The sequence below is a fragment of the Chrysochloris asiatica genome, unplaced genomic scaffold, assembly GCF_000296735.1.
Source record: "Chrysochloris asiatica unplaced genomic scaffold, ChrAsi1.0 scaffold00160, whole genome shotgun sequence".
Classification (NCBI taxonomy): domain Eukaryota; kingdom Metazoa; phylum Chordata; class Mammalia; order Afrosoricida; family Chrysochloridae; genus Chrysochloris; species Chrysochloris asiatica.
Genome location: NW_006408678.1, coordinates 5,836,949 through 5,862,039, shown reverse-complemented (window position 1 = coordinate 5,862,039; position 25,091 = coordinate 5,836,949). Strand labels below are relative to the sequence as shown.

The 25,091-nt window shown below is 40.0% G+C and overlaps 1 protein-coding gene across 1 annotated transcript in view; it reads left to right on the top strand.

The window, feature by feature from the left end:
• SPIC (Spi-C transcription factor (Spi-1/PU.1 related)) overlaps positions 1-5,629 on the top strand; it is a 17,110-nt gene extending 11,481 nt beyond the window's left edge. Inside the window, exons 6-7 of the mRNA XM_006871124.1 lie at positions 980-1,088; positions 5,202-5,629. Of these exons, the coding sequence (XP_006871186.1) occupies positions 980-1,088; positions 5,202-5,629 (537 nt within the window). The remainder of the gene's footprint in view (positions 1-979; positions 1,089-5,201) is intronic.
• The last annotated feature ends 19,462 nt before the right edge of the window (positions 5,630-25,091 follow it).

The following is a 25,091-nucleotide window of genomic DNA, read 5'->3' as shown; positions in this document are numbered from 1 at the left end:
AACACTGGTTTTACACTCATCCGTTTCGTTGCCATGATTATAATCTCCATGCATCATCATTCAACAGTATTTGCTTCTATTCCCTGTTTTTGTTGGTTTTTTTTGGATTCAGTTATATTGTACCAGCCTTCTGCAATGGGAAATGTTCCCACCATCTCTCCATTCTATTTGTTCTGGAACATCATTTTTATAATGTGGTGGAGTATAAATAGACCATGATTTTAATTTTTCTTCAATCATGCTATGATTACCTTCAATTAGGGGGCATGACCTTTCTCTGTCCCTTAGTGGCATCTTGGGAAGATTCTGTAACTTTGATTAGTTGGTCCATTTAAAACTTCAGTATCAAATCTAGCTTCAATCCAGTCTTTGTGCCATATCTGGTATAGGCTTGGCATGTCTAAAGGGCACAGAAGTACAGTGAGGGGCATTCTCGTCTTCTCGTCTGGATCTAGCTCCTCTGGAACTGAAGGAGAACACCCCAGGGACCTACATAGCTTGCCATATGGAATGGGAGGAATGCAGCCTGTTTTCCTTCTGTCCCGTCTCTCAGCTGTACACTCCCGTAGCCACCATCTTTCTCCTTATAGCCTCTTGCTTAGATGAGCATCCAGTGTAAGAACGGCCTTTCATTTGGCCTCTGAACCTGATTCTTTTAAAGTCTAGTTTTTCACTGGATTTTTTTAAGGGGTAGGGAAAAGTAAGTGCCTCTCCTTTCTCATACACCGAACATCTCAGATTTTGTGGGAAAACCAAAGTTTACCCACAGTTCCTCGAACCTCATTATATGGACCTGGGAGAGGGAAGAGGAAGGAGGTTGATCCTTGAGGTCTGTTCTACCTCAGGGAGATAAGTTGGGGGTGACTACCTTAGATATGGGCGTGCTTAGCACTCTTTGCCTTGAGCTTTGGACTTTAACTATCAATTGGGGGGCCCACGGAGAAAGCTTATTTAACATTCTGCTCCATTATTTCTATAGAATAATGCTGCGGACTACTATTTTGATGGAAATATTCATCCATCACTACAGAATCTCACTGAAAACCAGTTAATACAACCTACTTTTCTCCAGCAAAAGGGTGGAAAAGGTATGTGCATCCATTACTCCTTGTATAGATTTTTAAAAAGTACCTGATGTTCCTCTGCACAGTTTTAAGGAGATTGCATGTCTGAGTTTGCAATTGCAATAGCAAACTATTACCACCTTTGAGAATAATTTAACTATCCCTTCTGTCAGCTATGCCCTCTCTTGGCTGCCATCTCTCCTTATAGCATCTGGCCTAGATGGGCAAGAGACACTTGAAGTCACTGTGTAAGTTGTTCTCCTTCAGTGAGCCTTCCTATAGCTTCCCAGAAATTTCGAGAAGCTGCAAAATTTCATTAGTTAACATACATCTTCAAGAATATGTCCATATTTTAGGTTAAGAGGGGGAACTTTTCCATCAGTTATTTTCACAACATTTTTCTGATTTCTCTTTTCAAAAATAGGTTTGTAATTTATTTCATACATTTGAGATCTTGACTTTATAAATGTAAGATGACAGTCTCTTCTATGAAACTGACAAAAATATCAAAGCTCAGTTATATCCTCTGTTGGTTAAGATGTGGTCTATACAGGCTTTCATGAGCTACTGTTGTTATTAAGTGCCATTGAGTTGGTTCTGACCCAGAGCGAACCTGTATAGACGCCCCTAAAGAGCTACCAGAGGAAATGTATTTTGGTACAAACATCAGTATGACATTGTCTACCAGCTCTTCATTCCTTTTGAGTCTTTGAGATGTATAATATAGTGGATTCTATCCTACAGGGTCACTGAGTTCGAATTCTAGTAACCCTTTTGCACACTAGAGTTTTCTTATTTAAAAAAACAAATGATACTTGCACTTATATTATAAGATAGCTGTAATAATTAAATAAGGAAGCCCATGTGAAATGTTCATAGCCTGGCAATGTTGATGGTTTCTCAAAATAGCATTAAGGTGTGTGTGTGTGTGAACATGTATGTGTATATATGTATGTATGTATATGTGTGTATAGGTGTTTCTGTGTGCATTAGGTTGTTCATTGTAATGCTGTGACAGTAAACTGGAGCTCACCAGTCATTTACTGGTGTAAATGGTGTAAGGTATATCTAAGATACATCTCAATTTTGCCATGTAATTTTAAAATGATACTTTGTATTATGAAATGACAATTATCTAGAGTTATTTTACATGAAAAAAAAATTAAACTTAGGGGTACATTGTTGTAAATATATAATAATCTAATACAACCACAAAAAGTATATAAAACCACAGAGATAACATAGATTTATTACACAGCAGTGCTACTGCACTATGGCAGTGCTGTAAGGGGAATAATCCTCCTACTTCTGTCTAGCTCTGTGTAGCTTATCTATTTTTCTTAAACTCTTTAGGGTATGAAGTCTGTATCTTTCCAGTGATATTTTGTGTGTGGCTGTATGACATGAGGACACACATCAACCAAAATTTGTTGTTTTTTAGATAATTAGCTTTCCACTTGAAATGGGAATGCATTTGGAATGGGACAAAATTTCAAAATACTTTAGGCATTCGTTATTGGGAGCAAAATAATACCTGCATAAATTAGAACATATATACCTATTTAAAGTCATGAAGGTATTCCTTATGGATTGAAAGAGCTCTAAAAAATCTTTTTAATTCCATCACTCAAAAGCATTATTAAAAATTCAGACAGGTATGCACCTTGGTTCTCTAGTGATGCTATGACAGGAATCCCACAAGGGAATGAATTTAATCAACAGAAATTCATTTTCTCACGGTTTAGGAGGCTGGAAGCTCAGATTTGGGCTTTTTTTTCTCTGGCTGTGGAGTAAAGGCTTTGTCTCTTCAGTTTCTGCTTCTTGATTCCTTAGAGATCTCCATGCGTCTTAGCATCTGTTTTACCCCAGCTCTGCTCGGCTACTAGTTGACTCTTTCATATTTCAAAAGAAATTGACTCCAGATCCACCCCACATTCATCCTGCCTCATTAATATGACAGAGAGAGCCCACTTCCTCATGGAATTATAGCCACAGGTTTTATAGGCTTTATAGCACATATTCGCAAGGGGGCGTAATTTAATCCATAAGAATATTAGAATGTAAATTAAAAAAATGAAAAGTCTTCCTTTCCTCCTCTTGCCATGCCAACAGTGTGACGTGCTAGCTGTATGTAATCTCAATGCCCCTAGGTGGCACAGTTTGTGCCCAGCTGCTAACCTAAAGGTTGGCAGTTCTAACCTACCCTGTGGCACTTTGGATGAAAAGACCTGGTGATGTAGGGAGCATTTTCTCTGTAACACAGGCGATTGCTATGAGGTGGAATTGATCCAGTGCCAATGAACAGCATCTAATCTCTATATTGCTTGACTTTATTGAGCATGTATTACTTTTTAAAAGTGCAAAATAGTATCCCATTTTTGAAACATTTAAAGGTTAAACCTATGTGTCATGTATATATGTGCAAAAAGAAGAAAAAAATTCTAGAAATACATGGACTAGTTCAAGGTCTTTTACTTTTACCCTATACTTCCATTGAATCTCTTACCATGAGCATGCAATACTTTTATTTAATAAAAACCACGTAAACCTTTAAGTGCTTTTTATAAATTGCAAACCAATTTAAAAAGATCTGTTAAGACGGAGCTGACCGCTGCATGTCAGGCGGAGGAGTTCTGTCTAAGGCTGTGAATTCATGATGTGTGTTTTGGTAAGTCCCTTACATTTCTCAAGTCAGAAGCTCAAGATAATGTAATGCAAAAATCTTGTGTGAAATCCTTTGAGGTTTGGGGACGAATGATTATTGCAAGAGTATTAGTCCTCAGAGACTGTCTTAAGCAGTAGTTTGGAAATCCACTATCCCAAAGGAAAATGTGAAAATGGAATTTGGCTGTGGGTTTTTTAGCTGCTGACTAGTTCTGATAGGGCATAATGTTTGCAGGCTAGTTTGGAAGTCATAAACTAGGCTGGCATCTCTGTTCTCATGAGCAGCTATCTCCTACGCTTAAAACATCCATTAACCAATCAGACAAAAATCGCCACAAACAAACCCTCTGTTTCCTGTCTACTTTGAAATATAAAGGGCTGTGTTCCTAAAAAGATACAAACTTGCATGGTGTCATTTCATTTCATGACAGTGAAGACTATTGCAACGCCCGTTTTCATTGCTCAGAAAATGACATAAAAAGATTCTGCATTTGTCACTGCAGATTTTGTTTCTTCCGCTTCATTTTTCAAATAATTATTTTTCAAATAATTATGCTGTCACGGAATTAGCTTTTTAACAAAACCATGTCATTATTAATTCCACTAATATTATGTTTTATTTGATTTCTGTTTTGTATCTACAAAATGTATTCCCATTCCTTACTTCATTTGACTTGATTTATTTGCGTTCTGGAAATGGGTTTTGAAGTTTCTCTTTAAAGCCACAAAAGTTTTTAGCTCAATTTGTTTAGTTTTGTGGTTTTGAAGAACAGCATTTGAAGTATAAACCTAGTTGTTCTTTAGTGCCTTGGAGTTGGTTCCCACTCACAGAGGGTCTGCACAGGCTTTGCGAGGCTTTAACAAAAATCCCCAAGGGAGCAGAAAGCTGCATTGTTCTTCTGCAGAGTGGCTGGTGGGCTTGAACTGCTGCAGACCTTTTGGGTCACAGTCCAGTGCTTATCATATGGAGTCACCACACTTCCTATAAACCTAGTAGTCAAGAGTTACCTGAAGACCACATGAGAAATGGGAGCCCCAGGTAAAGAGGGCCCCAGGCTTACCTTTTCCAGTGAAAACTAAAACAAAACAAAACCAGTTGCTTGGAGTTTATTCCAATTCATGGTGAAGCCCATGTGTGTCAGAATAGAACTGTGCTCCATTCAGAAAAGTAGAGCATCTCCGGGTCAACTCGAACCCCTCTACCTTTCTGTTGGTCTGCACCACCCAGGAACTCCTTTCCAATAAGGGACATCTTCCCTAACATGTGAAAGGTCCTGTTGAAACTATATTTGGTCAAGTAGACTTTTGATCATTAAGTTCCACAAAATGGTGGCATAAATTTAGCCTTCCAAAAGTTTGAATAGGAGGAAATAGTCCCAATGTACCTTCTAATTCTGTAGTTAACATAGCAAACCCCGAGGATAATCTCTGTACCGCTATGGTGGAGTTTAATACTGCTTTCCTCCATTTTAGGCAGGAAGAAGCTCCGGTTGTTTGAATACCTTCACGAATCGCTGTGCAATCCCGAGATGGCTTCTTGTATTCAGTGGGTAGATAAAACCAAAGGCATCTTTCAGTTCATATCAAAAAACAAAGAGCGACTTGCAGAACTTTGGGGAAAAAGAAAAGGCAACCGTAAGACCATGACTTACCAGAAAATGGCCAGAGCACTGAGGAATTATGGAAGAACCGGAGAAATCATCAAAATCCGGAGAAAACTAACTTACCAGTTCAGTGAAGCCATTCTCCAAAAACTTTCTCCATCTTATTTCTTGGGGAAAGAGCTCTTCTACTCACAGTGTGTCCAACCTGATCAAGAATATCTCAGTTTTAATAACTGGAATGCAAGTTACAACCACCCATATGCCAGTTACCATGAGTTAAGTTACCCTGGTTGCTAACTATGCACTCATATTTAATGGCTTCTTGATATAGGAAACCACTACCTGCTTCAGGATTTTTCTCTAAATAAATAATTTTTCTAAAATAGCATACAATCTATATTAACTTTGGTGCGACATTCTGCTAGTGAACAAATAGCCATCTCATATTTGGAAGTACAGATGAAGTCACCTTGCTGTGACTACTCTATGCAATTACTTTCTACTAGATTAACTAGGTCAATAGATGATTTGATTTATAGATTGATTTAAGCATTTTTCTGGCATGAACTGAGGCAAAAATGTTACTCCCACATAGATCTGACTTTAATGACATAACAAGCAACAGCATATTACATACATGTTTTATTTTAACACTGTTCCTCGGCTTCATAAACACCCGTGGAGGATAGGAATGATGGTTGCACAACATGAACACAATCAATGCCATTAAAAAAAGAAATACTGGAAAGTTCAAAACAAACTTTCATGGATATTCTGAACTGTATTTTCTCTCCACGATCACTCAAGAGGCTGTAGCACTGTGGGGCTAAAGTGATGGTCTAAGGAAAATGCTACCTTAATTCTTTCTTGTTTCTCTCTTCCCTTGGAGAGATCCAGCACTAACATTTCGGGCCACAAGGAGGTGCTGTTGCCCCACTTTTGCTCGGGCTCAGTTTTGAGACCAGCTTTTTTTTTCCTCTCCCTTAATTGTCTGGAAAAGGACCTCTGGGAGCAGCTTAGTGGTTACGAATCGGGCTGCTAACCTCAGGGTCAGCAGTTCGAAACTACCAGCTATTCCGCGGGAAAAAGATGAGGCTTTCTGCTCCCGTAAAGATTTACAGCCTCGGAAGCCCCGTATGAGTCGGAACCGACTCCACGGCACATAACAGAACAGTTGAAACCCAAATCAAACCTGTTGATAATTCCGGATCATGGTGACCTTGGGTTACAGTGAAACTGGAAAGGTGGGGAGGAAACTTTGATAAAGCCTCCCTTCTCTGCCTCCCAAGTTGTCATAAAGTGGAGTCTGACTCAAGGTGCAACGGTGCTCTATATGGTTTTCCGTGACTGGGTTTTCAGTAGGAGATCCCCAAATATTCTAAGGAACCTCAAAGTGGACTCAAACTTCCAACCTTTCATTCAGCAGTCAAGTATATTGACCATTGCATCAGTCAAGGACTCTTGGGAAAAGACTGAGTTGATTGTGGACTGAGTGGGTCTGAGCAGTCACATTTTGGTGAGCGGTGGAGCAGGTAAGTACTGCCTCACTAGAGGTCTTTGAAAAAGACTGGTCTAGCAAATAAACCGACTCATCGTGATCCTGTATAGGATTTGAACCGCTGACCTTGCGATTCGCAGTCCAATGATGGTCCTACAGCACCAAACTATTTCTCCAGCGAGGAACTGGGACTTAGGGAGTCGGACTTGGGAGTTCATGACGTACTCTCCATTCTGCCGGCGACCCTGGAAGGAAACCTTGTTTCTGTTTGGAAGCAGATTTTTCTCGACTTGGTGAATGGTCTTCAGGTCCAAGACAAGAGGTTGAACTACTCAGCTCCCTAAAGCCAGCAGCCTCCCTTTTTCCTCTGCATCTGCCTAGAGTCCTTACCTTGTTAAGTGCTGTTGAGTCAGTTCTGACCCAACATGTATAAGGTTTCCAAGGAGTCACTGAAGAGCTTGAACCACCGACCCTGTGGTTCTGATGACTTTGCAGTCCAGCACAGTAGCCCACAGCGCCACACCCTGCAGGACTCCTATGGATCCTTTAAAATCTACATGGTAGATTCTGACCAAATGAGAAATCAGTTCTGGAAAACTCCATATCGTCGGGGTTTCAATCCACACTAAACCTCAAAGCATTTATACCCATTCCCTACAAAGGAAATATTATAAGACCTTAATATTGTTAGGTGCCTTTGAGTTGGTTCTGACTCAGCAACCCCACGAACAGCAGAATGAAACACTGCGTCCTCCTCACACCTGTTACTCTTGATCCCATGCTGCTACCACTATGTCAAGCCTTCTTGTTGAGGCTCTTCCTCTTTTTTGTTGACCTTCCACATTATCAAGCATGATGTTCTTCTGCAGGAACTGGTCCCTCCGGATAGCATATCTGAAGCATGAGAGAAGAAGTCTCACCATCCTGGCTTCTAAGTAGCATTCTGAATGTACTTCTTCCAACACAGATTTGTTTGTTTCTGACAGCCCATGGTACTTTCAATATTCTTTTTACGCCATAACTCAAATGCATCAGTTCTTCCACTGTCTTCCTTACTCAGTGTCCAACTTTTACAAATACCATGGCTTAGGTTGGGTGCACTTTAGCCCTCCATTTGACATCTTTGCTCTTGAACATATTTTAAAGAATTCTTCTGCAGATTTGCCTAATGCAATGCATGTTTTGAGTTCTTGGCTCTTGCTTACACGAGCACTGGTCGTGGATCCAAGCAAAATTAAGTTTTTGACAATTTCAGTCTTTCTTCATTGATCATATTATTTATTGCTCCAGTGGTGAGGATTTTTGTTTTCTTTACATTGAGATGCAATTCATACTGAAGGCTGTAATGTCTTTGATCTTTATCCTTTTCATTTCCAGAAAGCAAGGTTGAATCATCTGCATTTCACAGGTTATTAATAAGTCTTCCTTCAATTATGATGCCTCGTTCTTTATATAATTTAACCTCTTGGATTATTTGCTCATCATACAGATTGAATAAATATTGTGAAAGTATACAACCCTGGCATAAAACTTCTGATTTTAAAACATTTAGTATCCCCTTGTTCTGTTTGAATGGCTGCCTCTTGATCTATGTACAGGTTTCTCATGAGCAAAATTAAGTGTTCTGGAATACCCATTCTTCGCAATGTTATCCATGATTTGTCATGATCCATACAGTCGAAAGCCTTTGCATAGTCAATAAAGCACAAGTAAACATGCTTCTGGTACTCTGCTTTTGTGTAGCCATTTTTGAGTTATTTTCAGTAAAACTTTACTTGCATGTGATGTTTGCCATGTCGGTGTTAGTCTGGAAGCTCAGCTGAAACCTGTCCACCATGGGTGACCCTACTGGTATTTGATACACCAGTGCCATAGCTTTTAGTATCACAGCAGCCTAGCAACACACAAACCACCACAATAGGACAAACTGGCCAATGAGTAGTGGAAAGCATTAGCAGCAACATAAGTTTTACCTAAGATTCCCAATGAGAAGTAGTGAAGAGAACCTACCAGACCGATCATGCAGCCAACAACTTAAAATGCCATCAACATTGGCGTTCTCCCATAGTCCCTCCTACGCTCAGGACCATCGTGGGTAAGGAGGCTCCCCTTGACAAGACCTTCCAGTCTTTTCTACCGTTACTCAGAGTTGCTGTTTCTGTTTCTCTGGCAGAAACCTGAGCTTTGCCTTCTAAGTGGACCAGCCAAAGCCCACTTTTATAAGGAGGTTCTTTCTTTGAGAGATGTTCCTACCAGCTGCTCAGAGACCCAAACAGCCTCTATATATTATGTGAAATGATCAAATAGGGACACTCTTCCTTGCCACCAGTCATGGATGGAGAAGAGAAACATGTTTGCCTTTTTTTCACGGCCCTGTGTTCCTTGGTATGCGGCGTCTCACCCTCCAGCTTGTCTTTCATCTGGTTGAAGAGCTCAGTTAAACTCTTCTCCAGCAGTTGGGTTTCTGAGAAACAAGCTTCATCCAGTTACATGTGTCCCAAGGGCAGTGTCAGTCTCTTGGCCCAGGACTTAAGCACCAAACTGTTCCTGCCAGGTACTTTTGCCAGAACTTCCTATAAGTCACAGGGTCCTTCTCAGGACACTGGCCCAGGAGCCTGTGATCCCTCTGGCTGGTTCAGCCTTTTTTTCTATTCAATTCTTCCTCTTCATGAACAAGGTACCATCCAGTACATTGCAAATCACGGTGTCTCCATGTGTGTTAAAGTCAAACTATGGGCCATAGAGTTTTCAATGGCTGATTTTTTTCAGGAGACCACCAGGATTTTCTTTTGAGCCACTTACAGGTAGATTGAACCCCCAACCTTTCAGTTCACAGCTGATCATGATAACTGTACCATCCAGCGACTTTTCCTCTTCACAACACAGGTATAAATAAATGCCTAGAACATTTTTCTTCAGTCAGCCTTTCTATGTAGCAGATAATCTACTCAAAGGCATCTCCTTTAACAAATGCAGAAAACCGCATCTAGTGGAAAGCAGCATTCATTATAATATACAACAACTGAAAAGTTGCTTTCCTTCTCTCCTGACTACCTGCTTTAGGTTGTTGCTCACTCCCTCTCTCCCCTCTTTCCTTCCTTTCATGACCCCTGTCGTGAAAATAAGCACTGGTGATGTAGTAGTTAAGCAGTCAGCTGCTAACCGAAAGATCAATGGTTCAGACCCAGCTGCTCGATGGGAGAAAGCTGTGGCTGTCTGTTTCCATGAAGATTTACAGCTTTTGAAAACCCTTAGCATGGAAACGCAATGACACAGCTCTTTCTATCCTGTGTGTCCCTAGTTGTCAGAATTGCCTCAATGGTAATCGGTTATTGGGGTCGGGTGGGAAATGCCACGTTGTCAGTATCTAATATTAAGTTAAACAGACATGCTTTCTTATGTTCTAAAACTTCAATCAGTATTTTCCATACATTTAAAGATTCAGTATATATTTAACAAGAATGTACTTAACAATTTACTGATAGCAATTTGTTCATAGTTGAGTAAATCATTTCACAGCAGAATAACTAATGGATTTGGGTGATGAGATCACAAGGAAATTTTTTCCCCGGTTCTCCCTTTTAATTATGTAATGCTGTTTCTGTAGTTCATTGGACTCCTGGTGTGGCGCTGTAGGATCAGCACTGGACTGTGAAGTACAAGGTTGGCAGTTCAAACCTACCAGCTGCTCATTGGAAACAGAGTTGCTATGTGTCAGAACCAACATAACGGCACTTAACAACAACCACATAGTACATTTGGCATAACAAGACCAAAAGGGCTAACCTGGAGACTGTAGGAGGGCAAAGGAAAGCTTTTTCAAAGACCCGAAATCTGTTTTTGGAAACAAATCTCACTGCCTGTTATAAGATTCCTGGATCCCTTTTAATGGTGATCTCCATTCTGTCAGTTTGTCATACGGTAGCTTGCATGTTGCTGTGATTCTGGAAGCTATGCCATGGTATTTTAAATACCAGCAGGGTCACCCAGCTGAGCTTCCAGACAAAGACAGACTAGGAAGAAGGAGAGATGGACTACTTCTGAATATTTAGTCACTGAAAACCTTATGAATAGCAGTGGAACACTGTCAGCACCAGAATATTGAATATAGAAACATGAAGAAGAGGACCAGAATATTGTCAGATACAGTGCCAGAAGATGAGCCCTTCAGGTTGGAAGGCATTCAAATATGACTGGGAAAGAGCTGTCTCTTCAAAGTAGAATTGACCATGATGATGCGAATGGAGTAAAGCCTTTGAGACCTTAATTTGCTGAGGAGGCACAATTCAAAGTGAAGAGAAACAACTGTAAACATGCATTAATAAGCAGAACATGGGATGTACAAAGGATGAATCTGGGAAAACTGGAAATTGTCAAAAATGAAATGGGATGCGTAAACATAGATATCCTAGGCATTAGTGAGCTGAAATGGACTGGCATTGACCATTTTGAATCTGACAATGATATGGTTTACTATACTGGGAATGACAAATTGAAGAGGAATGGTGTCACATTCATCATCAAAAAGAACATATCAAGATGTCTTGAAGTACAATGCTATCTGTGATAGGATACTATCCATACATCTACAAAGAAGATTAGTTAATATCAATATTATTCAAATTTATGCATCAACCACTAAAGCCAGTCATGATGAAATTGAAGAATTCTACCAACTTGTTCAGTTTGAAATTGATCAAGCATGCAATCAAGATGTATGGATAATGAATGGCAATTGGAATGCAAAGATTGAAGACAAAGAGGAAGGAACAATAGTCAGAAAATATGACCTTGGTGATAGAAATGATGCTGGAGATCACATCATTTTTTAAACAACATAAAAGATAACTACACACATGCGCCTCACCAGATGGAATACACAAAAGTTAAATTGAGGTGATCTATTGGAATGCAGAAATCATCAGACAATCATTAATATTGCATGCAAGTAAAATCTTGCTATAGATAACACAACAATGGCTGCAACCATACCTTAGCAGAGAACTTCCAAAGGTTTAAACTGGATTCAGAATAGGATGTAGGATATAACAAGGAATATCATTGCTAATATCCGATGGATCTTGGCTGAAAGCAGAGAATATCAGAAAGATGTTTACTTGTGCTTTATTAACTACACAAAGGCCTTCAGTTGTGTGGATCATGACAAGCTATGGACAACATTGCAGAGAATGAGTATTCCTGAACACTTAACTGTGCTCATGAGGAACGTGTACATAGACCAAGAGAAAGTTGTTCAAAAAAACAAAGGAACATCGAATGGTTTCAAATTAAGAAAGGTGTGCACTAGGGTTGGATTCTTTCATCATATTTATTCAGTCTGTATGCTTAAAAAATAATCCGAGAAACTGGATTATATGAAGGAGAACATGGCATCAGAATTGGAGGCAGACTCATTAACAGCCTGTGATATGCAGACAATACAACCTTGCTTGCAGAAAGTGAAGAGAACTTAAAACACTTACTGATGAATAATAAAGATGACAGTCTTTGGTATGGCTCAATGTAAAGAAGCAAAAATCCTCACCACTGGTCCAATAAGCAACATTCATATAAATGGAGAGAAGATTGACGTTATCAAATACTTCATTTTGCTCGGATCAACCATCAACAGTCATGGAAGCAGCAGTCAAGAATTCAAATGGTGTATTGCATTAGGCAAATCTGCTCTACAAGAGCTCTTGAAAGTGTGCCAGAGCAAAGATGTCAGTTTGAGGACTAAGGTACACCTGATCTAAGCCATGGCATTTTCAATAACCTCATATGAAAGTTGAGCAGTGAATAAGGAAGACTGTAGAAGAATTGATGCATTTGAGTTACGGTGTTGGAGGAGAATATTGAAAGTGCCATGGGCTGCCAAGAGGACAAACAGATCAGTGTTGGAAGAAGTGCAGTCAGAGTGCTCCTTGGAAGCCAGGATGTCCAGACTTTGTGTTTCTATTATCAGGAGTAAACCATATCATTGTCAGATTCAAAATGGTCAATGCCAGTCCATTTCAGCTCACTAATGCCTAGGATATCTATGTTTACGCATCCCGTTTCATTTTTGACAATTTCCAGTTTTCTCAGAGAAAGGTATCATTTTTGATAAATTGGAGGGTGGGAGAAGAAGAGGAAGACACTCAACAAGATGATTTGATGGCAGTAGTGGGCGTAGCAACGATTTTGAGGTTGGCACAAGTCTGGGTAGTGTTGTGCTATACAGGGTCGCTATGAGTTGGTGCTGACTCAATGGCACCTAACAACCACAACCACAACAGTGACTTGTCCTAAAATGATCAGGCATTACAGTCAGCATACTTAACTTGAGATGATAGAACTTGGCTCCCTTCCTTTGTTGTTGTTAGGTCCATCCAGTCGGTACCGACTCATAACGACCTTATGCACAGCAGAATGAAACACCGCCCAATCCTGGGCCAACCTCATTACTACTGCCACGCTTGAGTCCATTTACAACTCTATTTTATTTTTAAGTGACTACATAAAACGATAGTATTTTCCAAAGCAAAAGTCAACATATATTTGAAGTTTGTTGTTGTTGTTGTTAAGTGCCATTGAGTCTGTTCCGACTCAGTGACCATATCTAGAGTTTCTGAGGAGAGCTGGTGAGCTTGAATTGCCAGGCTTGTGGTTCAAACCAACCTTGCTGTCCAGCATATTAACCTGTAGCACCACATGCTGTCTGTAGAGTATATTTTTGTTCAAGGGTGAGTCAAAAGTTATCTGCACTCTGGTTGTAGAATTTGTTTTACTCAAGTTTTAGAAAAGACAAATACATCATATTTTGACATAATCTCCTTGTTTTCCAATATACTTTATCCATCTGTCAAAAAACTTTCATAATCCTTTATTAAAAAATGTTTTAGGCTGAGATGTAAACCACAAATGCACCATTGTCTTCAATTCTTCATTGAGAGCTGAATCTTTGTCCTCACGGAGTTGCTTTCAGGGAACCAAACAGGTGAAAGTCTGATGGAGTAAGATCAGGACCAAACAGAGGATGCTTTAACACCTGAAAATGAAGTTTTTGCAGAGTATCATCAGTGTGGGCAGAGGTGTGTGGCTGTGCATTGTCATGCAAGAGCACAACCCCCTTGGAAAGCAGTCCTCTGCATTTAATCTGAAGTTTAGGCTTCAGCTCTTTAGGGAGCTTCTCACTGTAATGAGCACTGTTGATTGTTGAACCTTTATTTCCTGATAGTGTCCCAATACTGGCCCATGAGAATCCCAGAAAATGATAAGCTTTAATTTTCCAGTTGATGATTGACTTTTGAACTTTTTCTTGGTCGGTAATTAAGGATGTTTCCATTCCATACTCTGCTGTTTCCTCTTAGGCTTGCGTTGATGAATCCATGTCTTGTCACCAGTAATGATTTTTTAAAAAGAAACTTTTACCTTCCATCAAGTAGAGGTCCAAATTTTGTTTGCAGATGTCCAAACACTTCTGTTTATGCTCTTCTGTGAGTTGTTTCAATACCTGTCTTGCACAAACATTTTGAAACTCAAGTTTGTTGTGGGTTGTTTCATAGACAGAGCCATGGTTGATATGCGAATGATTTACCACATAATCTACTCATCTATTTGACAAAATCATTTCACATACCCGCTCAATGTTATCATTAGCCATGGATGCATGTGGACATCAGAGTGCAGATAATTTTTCACTTTCTCTCATATATGAAACAGATAAAAGAGAAGAAGAGCCTTTCAGTGAATGTTGTCTCTAGGAGAATTCCTATAGTTCCATCTTCATACTCCTGTACCACTCAGAGCATTTGCTCTTCTTTTGTTGGGTGTCATGTTCTCCTGCCTTTTTTGCTAAGGTCTGCTTGGTTTTTTAGTCTTGTTTTGTCACCTTCTTTCACTTTTCTCCTCTCCATTCTGGGTCTTCTCATCTTCTTTCAGAACTAACACAGGTGCACTGTTAGGGTGAAGCTGGTCCATGAGGAAGAAGGCTGACAGGTGAGTTCATTTTCAAGCCATTTGCTTACTGATAACAATGGCTCACAAGTACTGTACACTTTTATGTGCAGCCCATTCTGTTAATTTGTTATTGTTAAGAGCCATCGAGTTGGTTCTGACTCATAGGTCCAGTGCATTATCCTGCAGCGCCATCCTAGGCTGCATTTAATTTTTATTTAACAGCTAAGCAAATGGACACAGTGATCATTCAGGTGATCTATCAACTATCTGGATATCAATTAGCTTAATGTATCACATATATCAATTAGCTGGACCCTATAAAGCCCATTTATCCTATTCTTGAACATCGTATACATGGAATCATATACATGGAAGGAACTCTTTTGTCTGCTTGATTTTCCCTTCATATAATACCTATGAAGTTGATCTGTGTTGCTTTTATGTACCAGCAGTTTCTTCATTTTGTTTTTTCATTCCCCTCCTGGGGTGGGGGTAGGAGTAAGGAGTTAAGGTGAGGACTACGATTTGGTCTAGGCTAGGCCTAGGACTCCATTACTGTTACAATTGTGGTTAGGATAAGGGTTAGTATTAAGGAAGGGGTTGGGCTCGGGTGCAGAGTAAGTGTCACAGTTGCATTAATTTTATTTATGAAATCTACTTGATTTCCTCTTCATTTGGAAATTCTGTAATGATACTGCTTCTTCTTTTTGCTTCATAATTGTCTTCATTACAAATTGATTTCTCTGGTTCCCTATTTTCAGCCTTATAGTTTGTTTTACTTTAGGTATTTTTATACCTGGGTGGTATTGTCATGTAAATTAGTCACAGGTTGTCTGCTTTTGTTGGTACTCTCTTTAATATTTTTTTGTAAGATTGGCCTAGTTTTTACAAAGTCTTTTGATTTCTGTTGATCGGTTTTTGTTAGGTGCCATCGAATCGTTACCATATCATAGTGTCCTTATGCACAACAGAAGGAAACACTGCCTTATCCTGCACCAATCTCACAATTCTTGGTATGCTTGGACTCATTGCTGCTGCCACTGTGCCAATCCATCTCATTTCGGGTCCTAATTTCACTGGCATAGTTGGTGAACAACTTTCCTGGGTATATAATTCTTGGTTGACATTTTTTTTCTTTTAGAGTTTCACATATGTCATCCTATTGCTTTCTTGCCTACATGGTTTCCGCTGAGAAATCAGAATTTAGGCTTACTAGCTCTCATTTGTAGGAAAGTTTCTGTTGTTCCAGAGCTAATCTCAGTGTTCTTTCCTTGTCTTTGGTTTTGAGAAGGTTAATTATAATATGTCTTGGTGATTTTCTTTTGCAGTCTATCCTCTTTGGAGTTTGTTCAACTTCTTGAATGGATATCCTCTGATCTTTCAAGATGTTAAGCATTTTTCTAAGACCTCTTGGACAATTTTCTCTGTGCTTTGTTTTTTTCACTTCTGCTGTTCTAGAGTTCTAATCACACATAATTCATTCCTCTTGATAGTGTCCCACATAAATCTTAGGTTTTCTTTGGATATTTTTTTTGTTGTTGTTGTTCTTCTTTCTGTTCCTCTAGCAGATGAATATTGAGAGATTTGTCTTCAAATTCACTAATTCAGCCTTCACTGATTCAATTCTACTTCTTTGTCCTTTCAGCATATTGTCTATTTCAGAAGTCTTAGTAATACTCTTCTAAGAGTATTACTTCTAGTTGCTGTTTTGTATGGTTTCCAATTTTCTTTTATTTCGTCAATTTGTTCTTGTAGTGTTTCTCTGAATTCTTCTGAAAATTTTACTTCATTTTCCTTGATTTAATCTCTAGCTTTATTAAGCATTCTCTCAATCCACAGAAGATACCTAAATAGCATTCTTTTAACATCCTTATTAGGTAGCTTTCTTTTTCATTCCTACTTTCTATTGTGAATTCAGTGAAAGTTTAGAGAGCAGATCATCAGTCCAGCACTCGCAGGGTCGTGAGACATGAGAGGAAAATGTGGAATTGGCGAAAGTGAAAGCAATGGAGGAGTCTCCGCTTAGTTGGCTGATGGAGCTCTCTCTGGCCTGGCTCAGCAAATCTTTATTTTTATACTTAAAATTACACGGTGCATAATGATTTGATACCTTGATTTTTCCCTTGATTTATTACACATTTTTAATCATAACATTCTTTCACCCTGTGATTACAGAACCTTAACAAAAGTATTTCTATGATGTCCAGCCTGACCTTTCCATATCCTGTTCATTTTCTAACCATTAAGCATTTTTCTTTTGACATCATCTCCTCTCCTACGTAAGTGATAGATTGTTTCTTCTTATTTCCACTAAAAGATCAAGTTAAAACTTACACAAATCATTTCCACTTCTCAGACCCCTGATTACATCCTCTTAGTAATATAAGTTTCTATTAATCATCAATGCCTACACTACTTTATTGTTTCTAGTAATTATCAATCTTCTATCCTACATAAAGTACTAATAGTTTCTATAGTAAAAGCATTACTACATCTACTTAATTATTTTGTTTTTCTAAAGTACTCATTAAATTGCTTAACCACAGTGTTCCCATGTTTCTTTCTTTTGAGGCCATGAGGCATGTTAAAAAAGGCCCAACCTGGCTAATTACTGCAGGAAATGTAGATTATCAAGTTTTGACCACCTTTCATTTATGTTCACCATTCTCTGCCCAATTACATAGGTGCCTGTATGTAGTAGAGGGGGGTTTGTGAATTCTAGCTGGTAATTGATTTAGGTGAGGTCTATAGGGGTCGGTCAGCTTCACTTTAGCTTGTTATCTGCTTTTGTGATCTCATAAATGCAGCTGCTTTGTACTCAAGTTTTCTGTGAAAGGGAGTAGCTCATGCAATTCCCTTTGAATTTAATTCAAAGAGATTGTTTCTTTTAATCAAGAAAACTTTTTTTTTTGACTTGTTATAACATTGGCCTCATATAATATTTGCTATTTTATAATTGCCTAATTTCATTAAGCATAATGTCATCCAGGTTCAACTATGTTGAGAGATGTTTCACAGATTTACAATTATTCTTCAATGTTTTGTAGTATTCCATTGTGTGTATGCACCAACGTTTGTTCAATCATTCTGTTGATGGGCATTTAGGGTGCCTCCATCATTTTGATATATCTCTTGTAGACAACATACTGAAGGATCCTGTTTTCTCATCCATTCTGCTCTTTACGTCTCTTGACGGGTACATTAAATCCAATTACATTCTGTGTAATGTAAATGTAATTGATTGCTGTCATTTCTCTGGGTGTATTTTGTGTGTGTTACTCTGCTGGATCCTTTGTTCCTCATAATTTTCTAAATTCACCTTGTTTGTGGGTTTTCTTTTCATTTTCATTTCTGTTGTATTGTTGTTGTTGTTATGTGCTGTGGAGTTGGTTCTGACTCACAGCGACCCTGTTCAGGGTTTCCTAGGCTGTAAATCTTTACAGGAGCAGAAAGCCTCATCTTTCTCCCATGGAACAGCTGGTAGTTTCGAACTGCTGACCTTGCAGTTCGCAGCCTGATTCGTCACCACTACGCTACAAGATTTAACATTTACTAAATCTTTCCGATTTTCTGGTTTGTTTATTTTGATGTTCAGGTTATTATTAGTATTATTTTGAGGTTACCCTGTAATTTATTAATGTTTTATCTTGAAATCTAGTTGACTTTATTGCCATTTGGAAATTCTATAGCTACACTATTCCCCCTTTTTGCTTTGTAGTTGACTTCATTATACATTGATATCTCTGGCTCCCTATTTTCAGTCTTGTAGGTTTGTTTCACTTTAAGTACTTCTATATCTGGACTGAGTTCTAGGTGTTGTTGTCATGAGTGGTAATCTCAGGTTGTTGTTTGATGTTGTTGGTTCTCAGTCCAAAGAACACCTTTTTGAAAAGATGTTCTAGTCATTACAAATTCCTTTAATTTCTGTTTATCAGGAAATGTCCTAATTTCACAGTCATATGTTGAGAGTCAGCTTTGCTAGGTATTTGATTGTTGAATGGCATTTTTTTTTTTTCTTTCAGAATTTTGTATCTGGCATCCCATTGCCTTCTTGCCTGCATGGGTTTTGTTGAGAAATCATTGAGTTTAGTCTCATTGGTTCTCCTTTGTAAGTAACTTCATTTTTCCCAGGCTGCTCTCAGGATTCTTCCTTTTTCTTTGGTTTGTAAAGTTTAATTGATATGTCTTGGGGATTTTCTTTTGGGTTCTAGCCTGTTTGGGGTTCATTCAGCTTCTTGTATGCTTTTCTTCTTGTCTTCCATAATGTTTTGTTATTGTTATTATATGCCATTGAGTTGGTTCTGACTCATAGCAACCTTATGCAGGAGAACGAAACACTGTTCATGATGTTAGGGAAGCTTTTTTCCAACAACTCTTCTACAATTTGCTCTTTGCTTTTTATTGTCTCTTCTTGTTCTGGAATTCCAATCACCCATAAATTATTCCTCTTCATGGTGTCCCACAAAACTTGTAGGATTTTCAGAATTTTTCCATTCTTCTTTCTGATTGTTCTTCTAACATACTAGTACTGAAAGATCTTCAAGTTTACTAACATGGGCTTCCACTCCTTAGACTCATCTCCTTTGTTCTTTCCTTGTGTTGTCCATTTCTGAGATCTGAGTATTAATCTTCTGGATTTCTAACTGCAGGCTTTGTGTTGTTTCAAATTTTGCATTTATTTTTTCTGTTTGTGTTGTAGCATTTTCCTGAATTCTTCTAAAGTTTTATCCATGTTCTCCTTGCTTTCCCCAATCTTTCTGTCTATCCAGTGAAGGTACCAAACTATCCTTTTTTTTTTTTTAGTACTTTTTCAATTAGTTCCCTTTTATCCTCAGAAACATTTCCTGGCTCTGTATATTGGTCATTTGTTTCAACCATTCTGTCTTGTTCCTTTCTGTGAGCTAGAACTGTCTGTTTTCTCCGGGGCATTGTGAGGTTGTTTGTTGTTGTTAGATTCCGTTGAGTCGGTATCGACTCATAGCAACCCTATGCACAGCAGAACGAAACACTGCCTGATCCTGCGTCAACCTCACTACCGTTGCCATGCTTGAGTCCATTGATGCTGCCCCTTGGCCAATTCATCTTGTTGGGGGTCTTCCTTTTTTTCTCTGACCCTCCACCTTACCAAACATGATCTCCTTCTTCAGCGACTGGTCCCTCCTGACAATATGTCCGAAGTAGGAGAGGCGCTGTTTAGCCATCTTGGCCTCCAAGGAGCACTCTGGCTGCACTTCTTCCAAAACGGATCTATTGGTTCTTTTGGCAGTCCATGGCACTTTCAATATTCTCCTCCAACACCATAACTCAAAAGCATCAATTCTTCTACGGTGTTCCTTATTCACTGTCCAGCTTTTGCATGCATATGAGGTTATTGAAAATGCCATGGCTTGCGTCAGGCGCACCTTAGTCTTCAAGCTGACATCTTTGCTCCTCAACACTTTAAAAAGGTCTTGTGCAGCAGATTTGCCTAATGCAATACGGCATTTGATTTCTTGACTGCTGCTTCCATGAGTGTTGATAGTTGATCCAAGAAGAATGAAGTCCTTGACAACTTGAATCTTTTCTTGTAATATCTGTAAAAACAAACAGTGTAATTGGTGGACCCGAAGGGGAGAAATCTCTCAATTCAATCCTGCAATTCAAGGAGCTCACCAGGTGCTTGCAAAAGGGCTGTGACAGCAGAGTTCTGGTCCTAGATGGAATTCCTATTGCTCTTGGTATTACCTACGTTCAGAGCACTCAATCTGGAAGTCGTTCATGGAGGCCCTTGATGAAGTTGGTTTCAGTGTCTGTTAGGGCTACTGGGAAGTTGGGGGATAGGGTAACTGGTGAAATGTGGGTCTGGTGGCTCTGTGGGTTTTGTAGGTCTGGAAACAATCCCACCTGAATCCAGGTGCCAACACAGCATACCAAAGTAGCACAGCTGGTCCCCAAATTCTCACTGGTGTGGCTCCCAACCACAGGGCTCCAAACTCCCTGAGATCAACATCTCAACTGGGGCTGGATGAGGGTGGTAGCTGACCACACCTCTGGTCACCAGGAAAACATGAAGACAAAGAAAAAGTCCAACTTTGTTGTCACCAGTGCAAATCTGCCTTGCCAGGCCTCCCTTTGCTCACAAGAAAGTCGAGCCAGGTCTGGGCAGTCATTGACAAGTCCATCTCCCTCTCTTGCCATCCCTGCTTGGACGCTCCTTCCAGCATGTACACCTCTCTAACCTTTTTTTCTGAAGTTCAGGATGCCATGATTTTCGTCTATGTCTGTTTTATTTTGTCGTTCATATCTTTGCTGGAGGAAAATATTGAACGTATCATGGACTGTCAAAAGAGCAAATAAATCTGTATTGGAAGAAGTGCAGCCAAAATGCTCCCGAGAAACCAGTTCTCATATTTGGAACATATTATCCGGAGGGACCAGTGCCTGGAGGAGGACATCATACTTGGTAAAGTGGATGGTCAGAGAAAAAGAGGAAGATCCTCAACAAGAAGGATTGGCACAGTGGCAGCAGCTATGGGCTCAACCATAACAATGATTGTGAGGATGGCAGAGGAACGGGAAGTGTTTTATCCTATTGTGCATAAAGTCACTATGAGTCAGTACTGACTCCACGGCACCTACCAACAACAATCTTTGTTGTAGAGGGTCCATGTAGTGGGTCTGCGTACTTCCTTATCATTTCTGATATAATTTCTTTTATTGTATTTTCTGTCTCTGTATTTGGGTCGCTGTTTGAGGCATTCTGTCTTGTTTCTTTGTGTAAGCTGAAGCTATCGTCTGTCTCTGAGACACTGTAGTGTCATTGTATTCATGTTTGTTGAGTTGAAGGTTGTATATTGGTGTGTTCTCAGGCACCAATCACCGGCCTTCTTGAATAGAGATTGGAAGTGTGTATGTAATCATATGTTCACTATTTGCATAGGTAATTCATGGTGGGTGTGTCCATTGTTGCCTGCTGATATCAATGATCAGGTAGTAAAAGGGTTAATAATGGCACTTGCCCAGTGGGTGGAGCCACAGGAGGTACAGACGTGGCTGGGTTAAATGGCCACAATCACTGCCTCCCCTAAACAAGAAACAGCAATAAAAGATCTAATAAGGCAAAATCCACGTGCCTGCAGACGAATTCAGAGTGCCTGACCCTAGGCAGACTAGAGACTGTACAAGATGGGGTCTCACTGGCTGCTGGGTGGGATAGAGTGAGGACTGGCCATGTCCCTAGCTACCAGGAGGACACAGGAAACAGTGGAGAACCACATCCCCTCACGTCCTGTGCCTTCAGGTTCCTGTATAGGCAGCTACATGTAAAAGGTCAAGATGAACAATTTCTAACTTCCCTTCTAGTATATCTAGTCAAGTATTAGCTGAAGACAGATTTACAAGCTGTCTGCAATCAAGATGCCCAATAACTACTTCCATCATATGTGTGCATCAGACCTTGGGTCTCTCTCTGGCTAGTAAGGTAGATAAGTGGGTCCTGGACTTGTTGTTGGTCATCTTGTTTAACCAGCCTGACTTTTGCCCTACAGGGCTCCATGAGCAGCCTTTCTCCCCTCAGTTGCAGCATAACGTTTTATATTCCTTTCAATCATTACAGTTAACAGCCACCAAAGTAACCTTCTGGGAATTCAAGTTTTACTTCCCATGCTCCCTCATTCTTTCTCTTACAAAATCCTGTGCTTTTATGAACTTGGAGATATTGCAGCTCCTGACACCAAACTAAATAAATGAGCATCAAACCATTTCCCCACAGTCATCTCTACTCAGATAGGTTCGATAATTCATTGCAATGGCCACACAGAACGTAAGATACCATGTTCACAGTTATAGAGTTTAATAGGGATGTTGACAGGTTAGAGTTCAGGGTCAGAAATGCTCAGGACACACAATCTTCCAGTCAGGATGGCCTCTTTTCTGCCATGCCCCCAGGGGCATCTTTCTGGCCCTTAGCACCTTGTCCTGGCCTCTCTCCAGCTCCAGAAATGTTACAAAGCTGTTTTATTGCTCCTGATTAATGTCCACAGGCACAGCACTCCACCCTAAACCTCAGTCTGAAGGCACTTAGCTTTGTGACTCTCTGAGTCCACCAACATGTTGTTGTTGTTTGGTGCCATCGAGTTGGTACTGACCCCTAATGACCTTATGCAGAGCAGAATGAAACACTGCCTGATTCTGAGCCAACCTCACAATTATTGCCATGCTTGAGTCCATCGATGCTGCCACTTGGCCAATCCATCTCGCTGGGAGTTTTCCTCTTTTTCTCTGACCCTACACCTTACCAAACATGATATCCTTCTCCAGCGACTGGTCCCTCCTGACAATACTCCCAAAGTATGAGAGACACTGTTTGGCCATCTTGACCTCCAAGGAGCACTCTGGCTGCACTTCTTCCAACATTGGTCTATTGGTTCTTTTGACAGCCCGTGGCACTTTCAATATTCTCCTCTAACACCATAACTCAAATGCATCAATTCTTCTATGGTCTTCCTTATTCACTGTCCAGCTTTCACATGCATATGAGGTTATTGAAAATACCATGGCTTGGGTTAGGCGCACCTTAGACCACTCAGTATGACAAACTGACAGATGAGTTGTGGTCCACCAACATAGCTGCCCCAGTTAAGTGCCTGGAGGCATTCTACTCTTCATGCAAGGTTCCTGCCTAAAGTCACTCAGCTTTACTTGCTCCGTGGGCTGGCAAGCCCTCTGCTCTGTTTAGTGCTCTGGCTCTTGGTTCTGCTGCGTCTCTGCCACTTCTCCCGTGTCACAGCTTTCTGTCCCTAGATTGAAGAGCCTCTATGCACCAGGGACTCTGGGTGCAAAGGATGTGCTCCACTCCTAGCTCTTCTTTGATGGTAGTGAGATCCTCCCTTCTGCTACTGACATGGTTTATTTGGTACATGTTAGAGTTCCAAGTTTTAACCATCACAGTTAACTCTGTTAGCCACTCACAACTGAATCTTCAGCATCTTTCCCCACTGCTTCTTACCCAGGCTCACCAGGAAAAAGTAGTTTGGTGGAAGTTACAAAGATTATGGCTAGAAGAGACATAGGAAAATAGTTCCCTGCCCTGAAGAGACTATCAACAATATCAATAGGACAGTGAATAATGACCATCACTGGCTTGGGAACTTCTCTATCTGGTTTTGTGTGTTTGTTGTGTTATTCAAGCAATGAAAACTCCCGGAACTTGCTCCTTCTTTAAGATAAATTGCAGAGTTCTACTTTTAATCCCTGGATATTTCCAATAATGCATTGTGCATTTAAAATTGTGTGTGTTTTATAGTTAGTACCGCATTCCATTTGAAGTGAATTGCGTATGAGAAGAATTATGTGGAATCAACATGGGCCATTCCGCAGCAAAATATTTTATGGACAAATGTTTACCCTTTACTTTGAAAATAAATATTCTATGTCTTGGTTTTGAGGATGTTGACTTCAAAACCCTTTTCCCTTAGGCCTTCTGTGTCTTGATTTCTGATCATCAGAAACCTCGCCAGAAATGATTTGCTGCCAATATATCTGCTTCTGTATGAGAAGTACTTATAAGAGGGTACTGTTGGCTTGGAGAAGTTTGGTGTTTATGGTATGTTTGAAAATAAAATATATACTGTTGTTGTAGTTAAGTGCCATCAAGTTGGTTCCGACCCATAGAGACCCTGTATAGTGTTTCCGAGGAGCAGCTGGTGAACTTGAACTGCCGACCTTGCAGTTCAAATGACTTTACAGCCTGGCACATCAACCACATCAGGACTCCATTGTTGTTTTTAAGGTAGTAGATTTCTTACAGAATTTCTAAGAAGGTTGAAGAATACACAGCCAGACACAACACCCCAGATCACTCCAAAGACCTGATCGAGTAAGGATATCACTGTTACTGTTACAAGTCACTTGATACCTCAGTTTGTCACCTCAGCTGTCATTAAGCATGCTAGCAGAGCATCACCACTTCTCCTATAAACTATCTGGCTACAACTGCCACTGTATTCAGATAGGATTCTCCACTACCCTCCTTTCTGTACATTGTTAGCTCATCATTCAAATTCTGGGAAGGAGAGTTCTGATTGTCTGAGTCTAGCTCACATGCTTGTGCTTGGCTGCAAAGAAAGTTAGAAATGTGATTATTTGGAACTTTCGGCTCTTATAATGGAGGCTGTTTCTGCTTCATACCAACACTTGTGAGGTCGAGAATTCCCCCAAATATAGGAAGAGGTTCAGATGCTGGGCAGCCAAAAGAATGACACATTTCATAGTATTTTTAACCACAAGAAGAAGAATCAGAGCACGTATAACCTCATTTTGAAAACCTTTGCCCCAACTTGG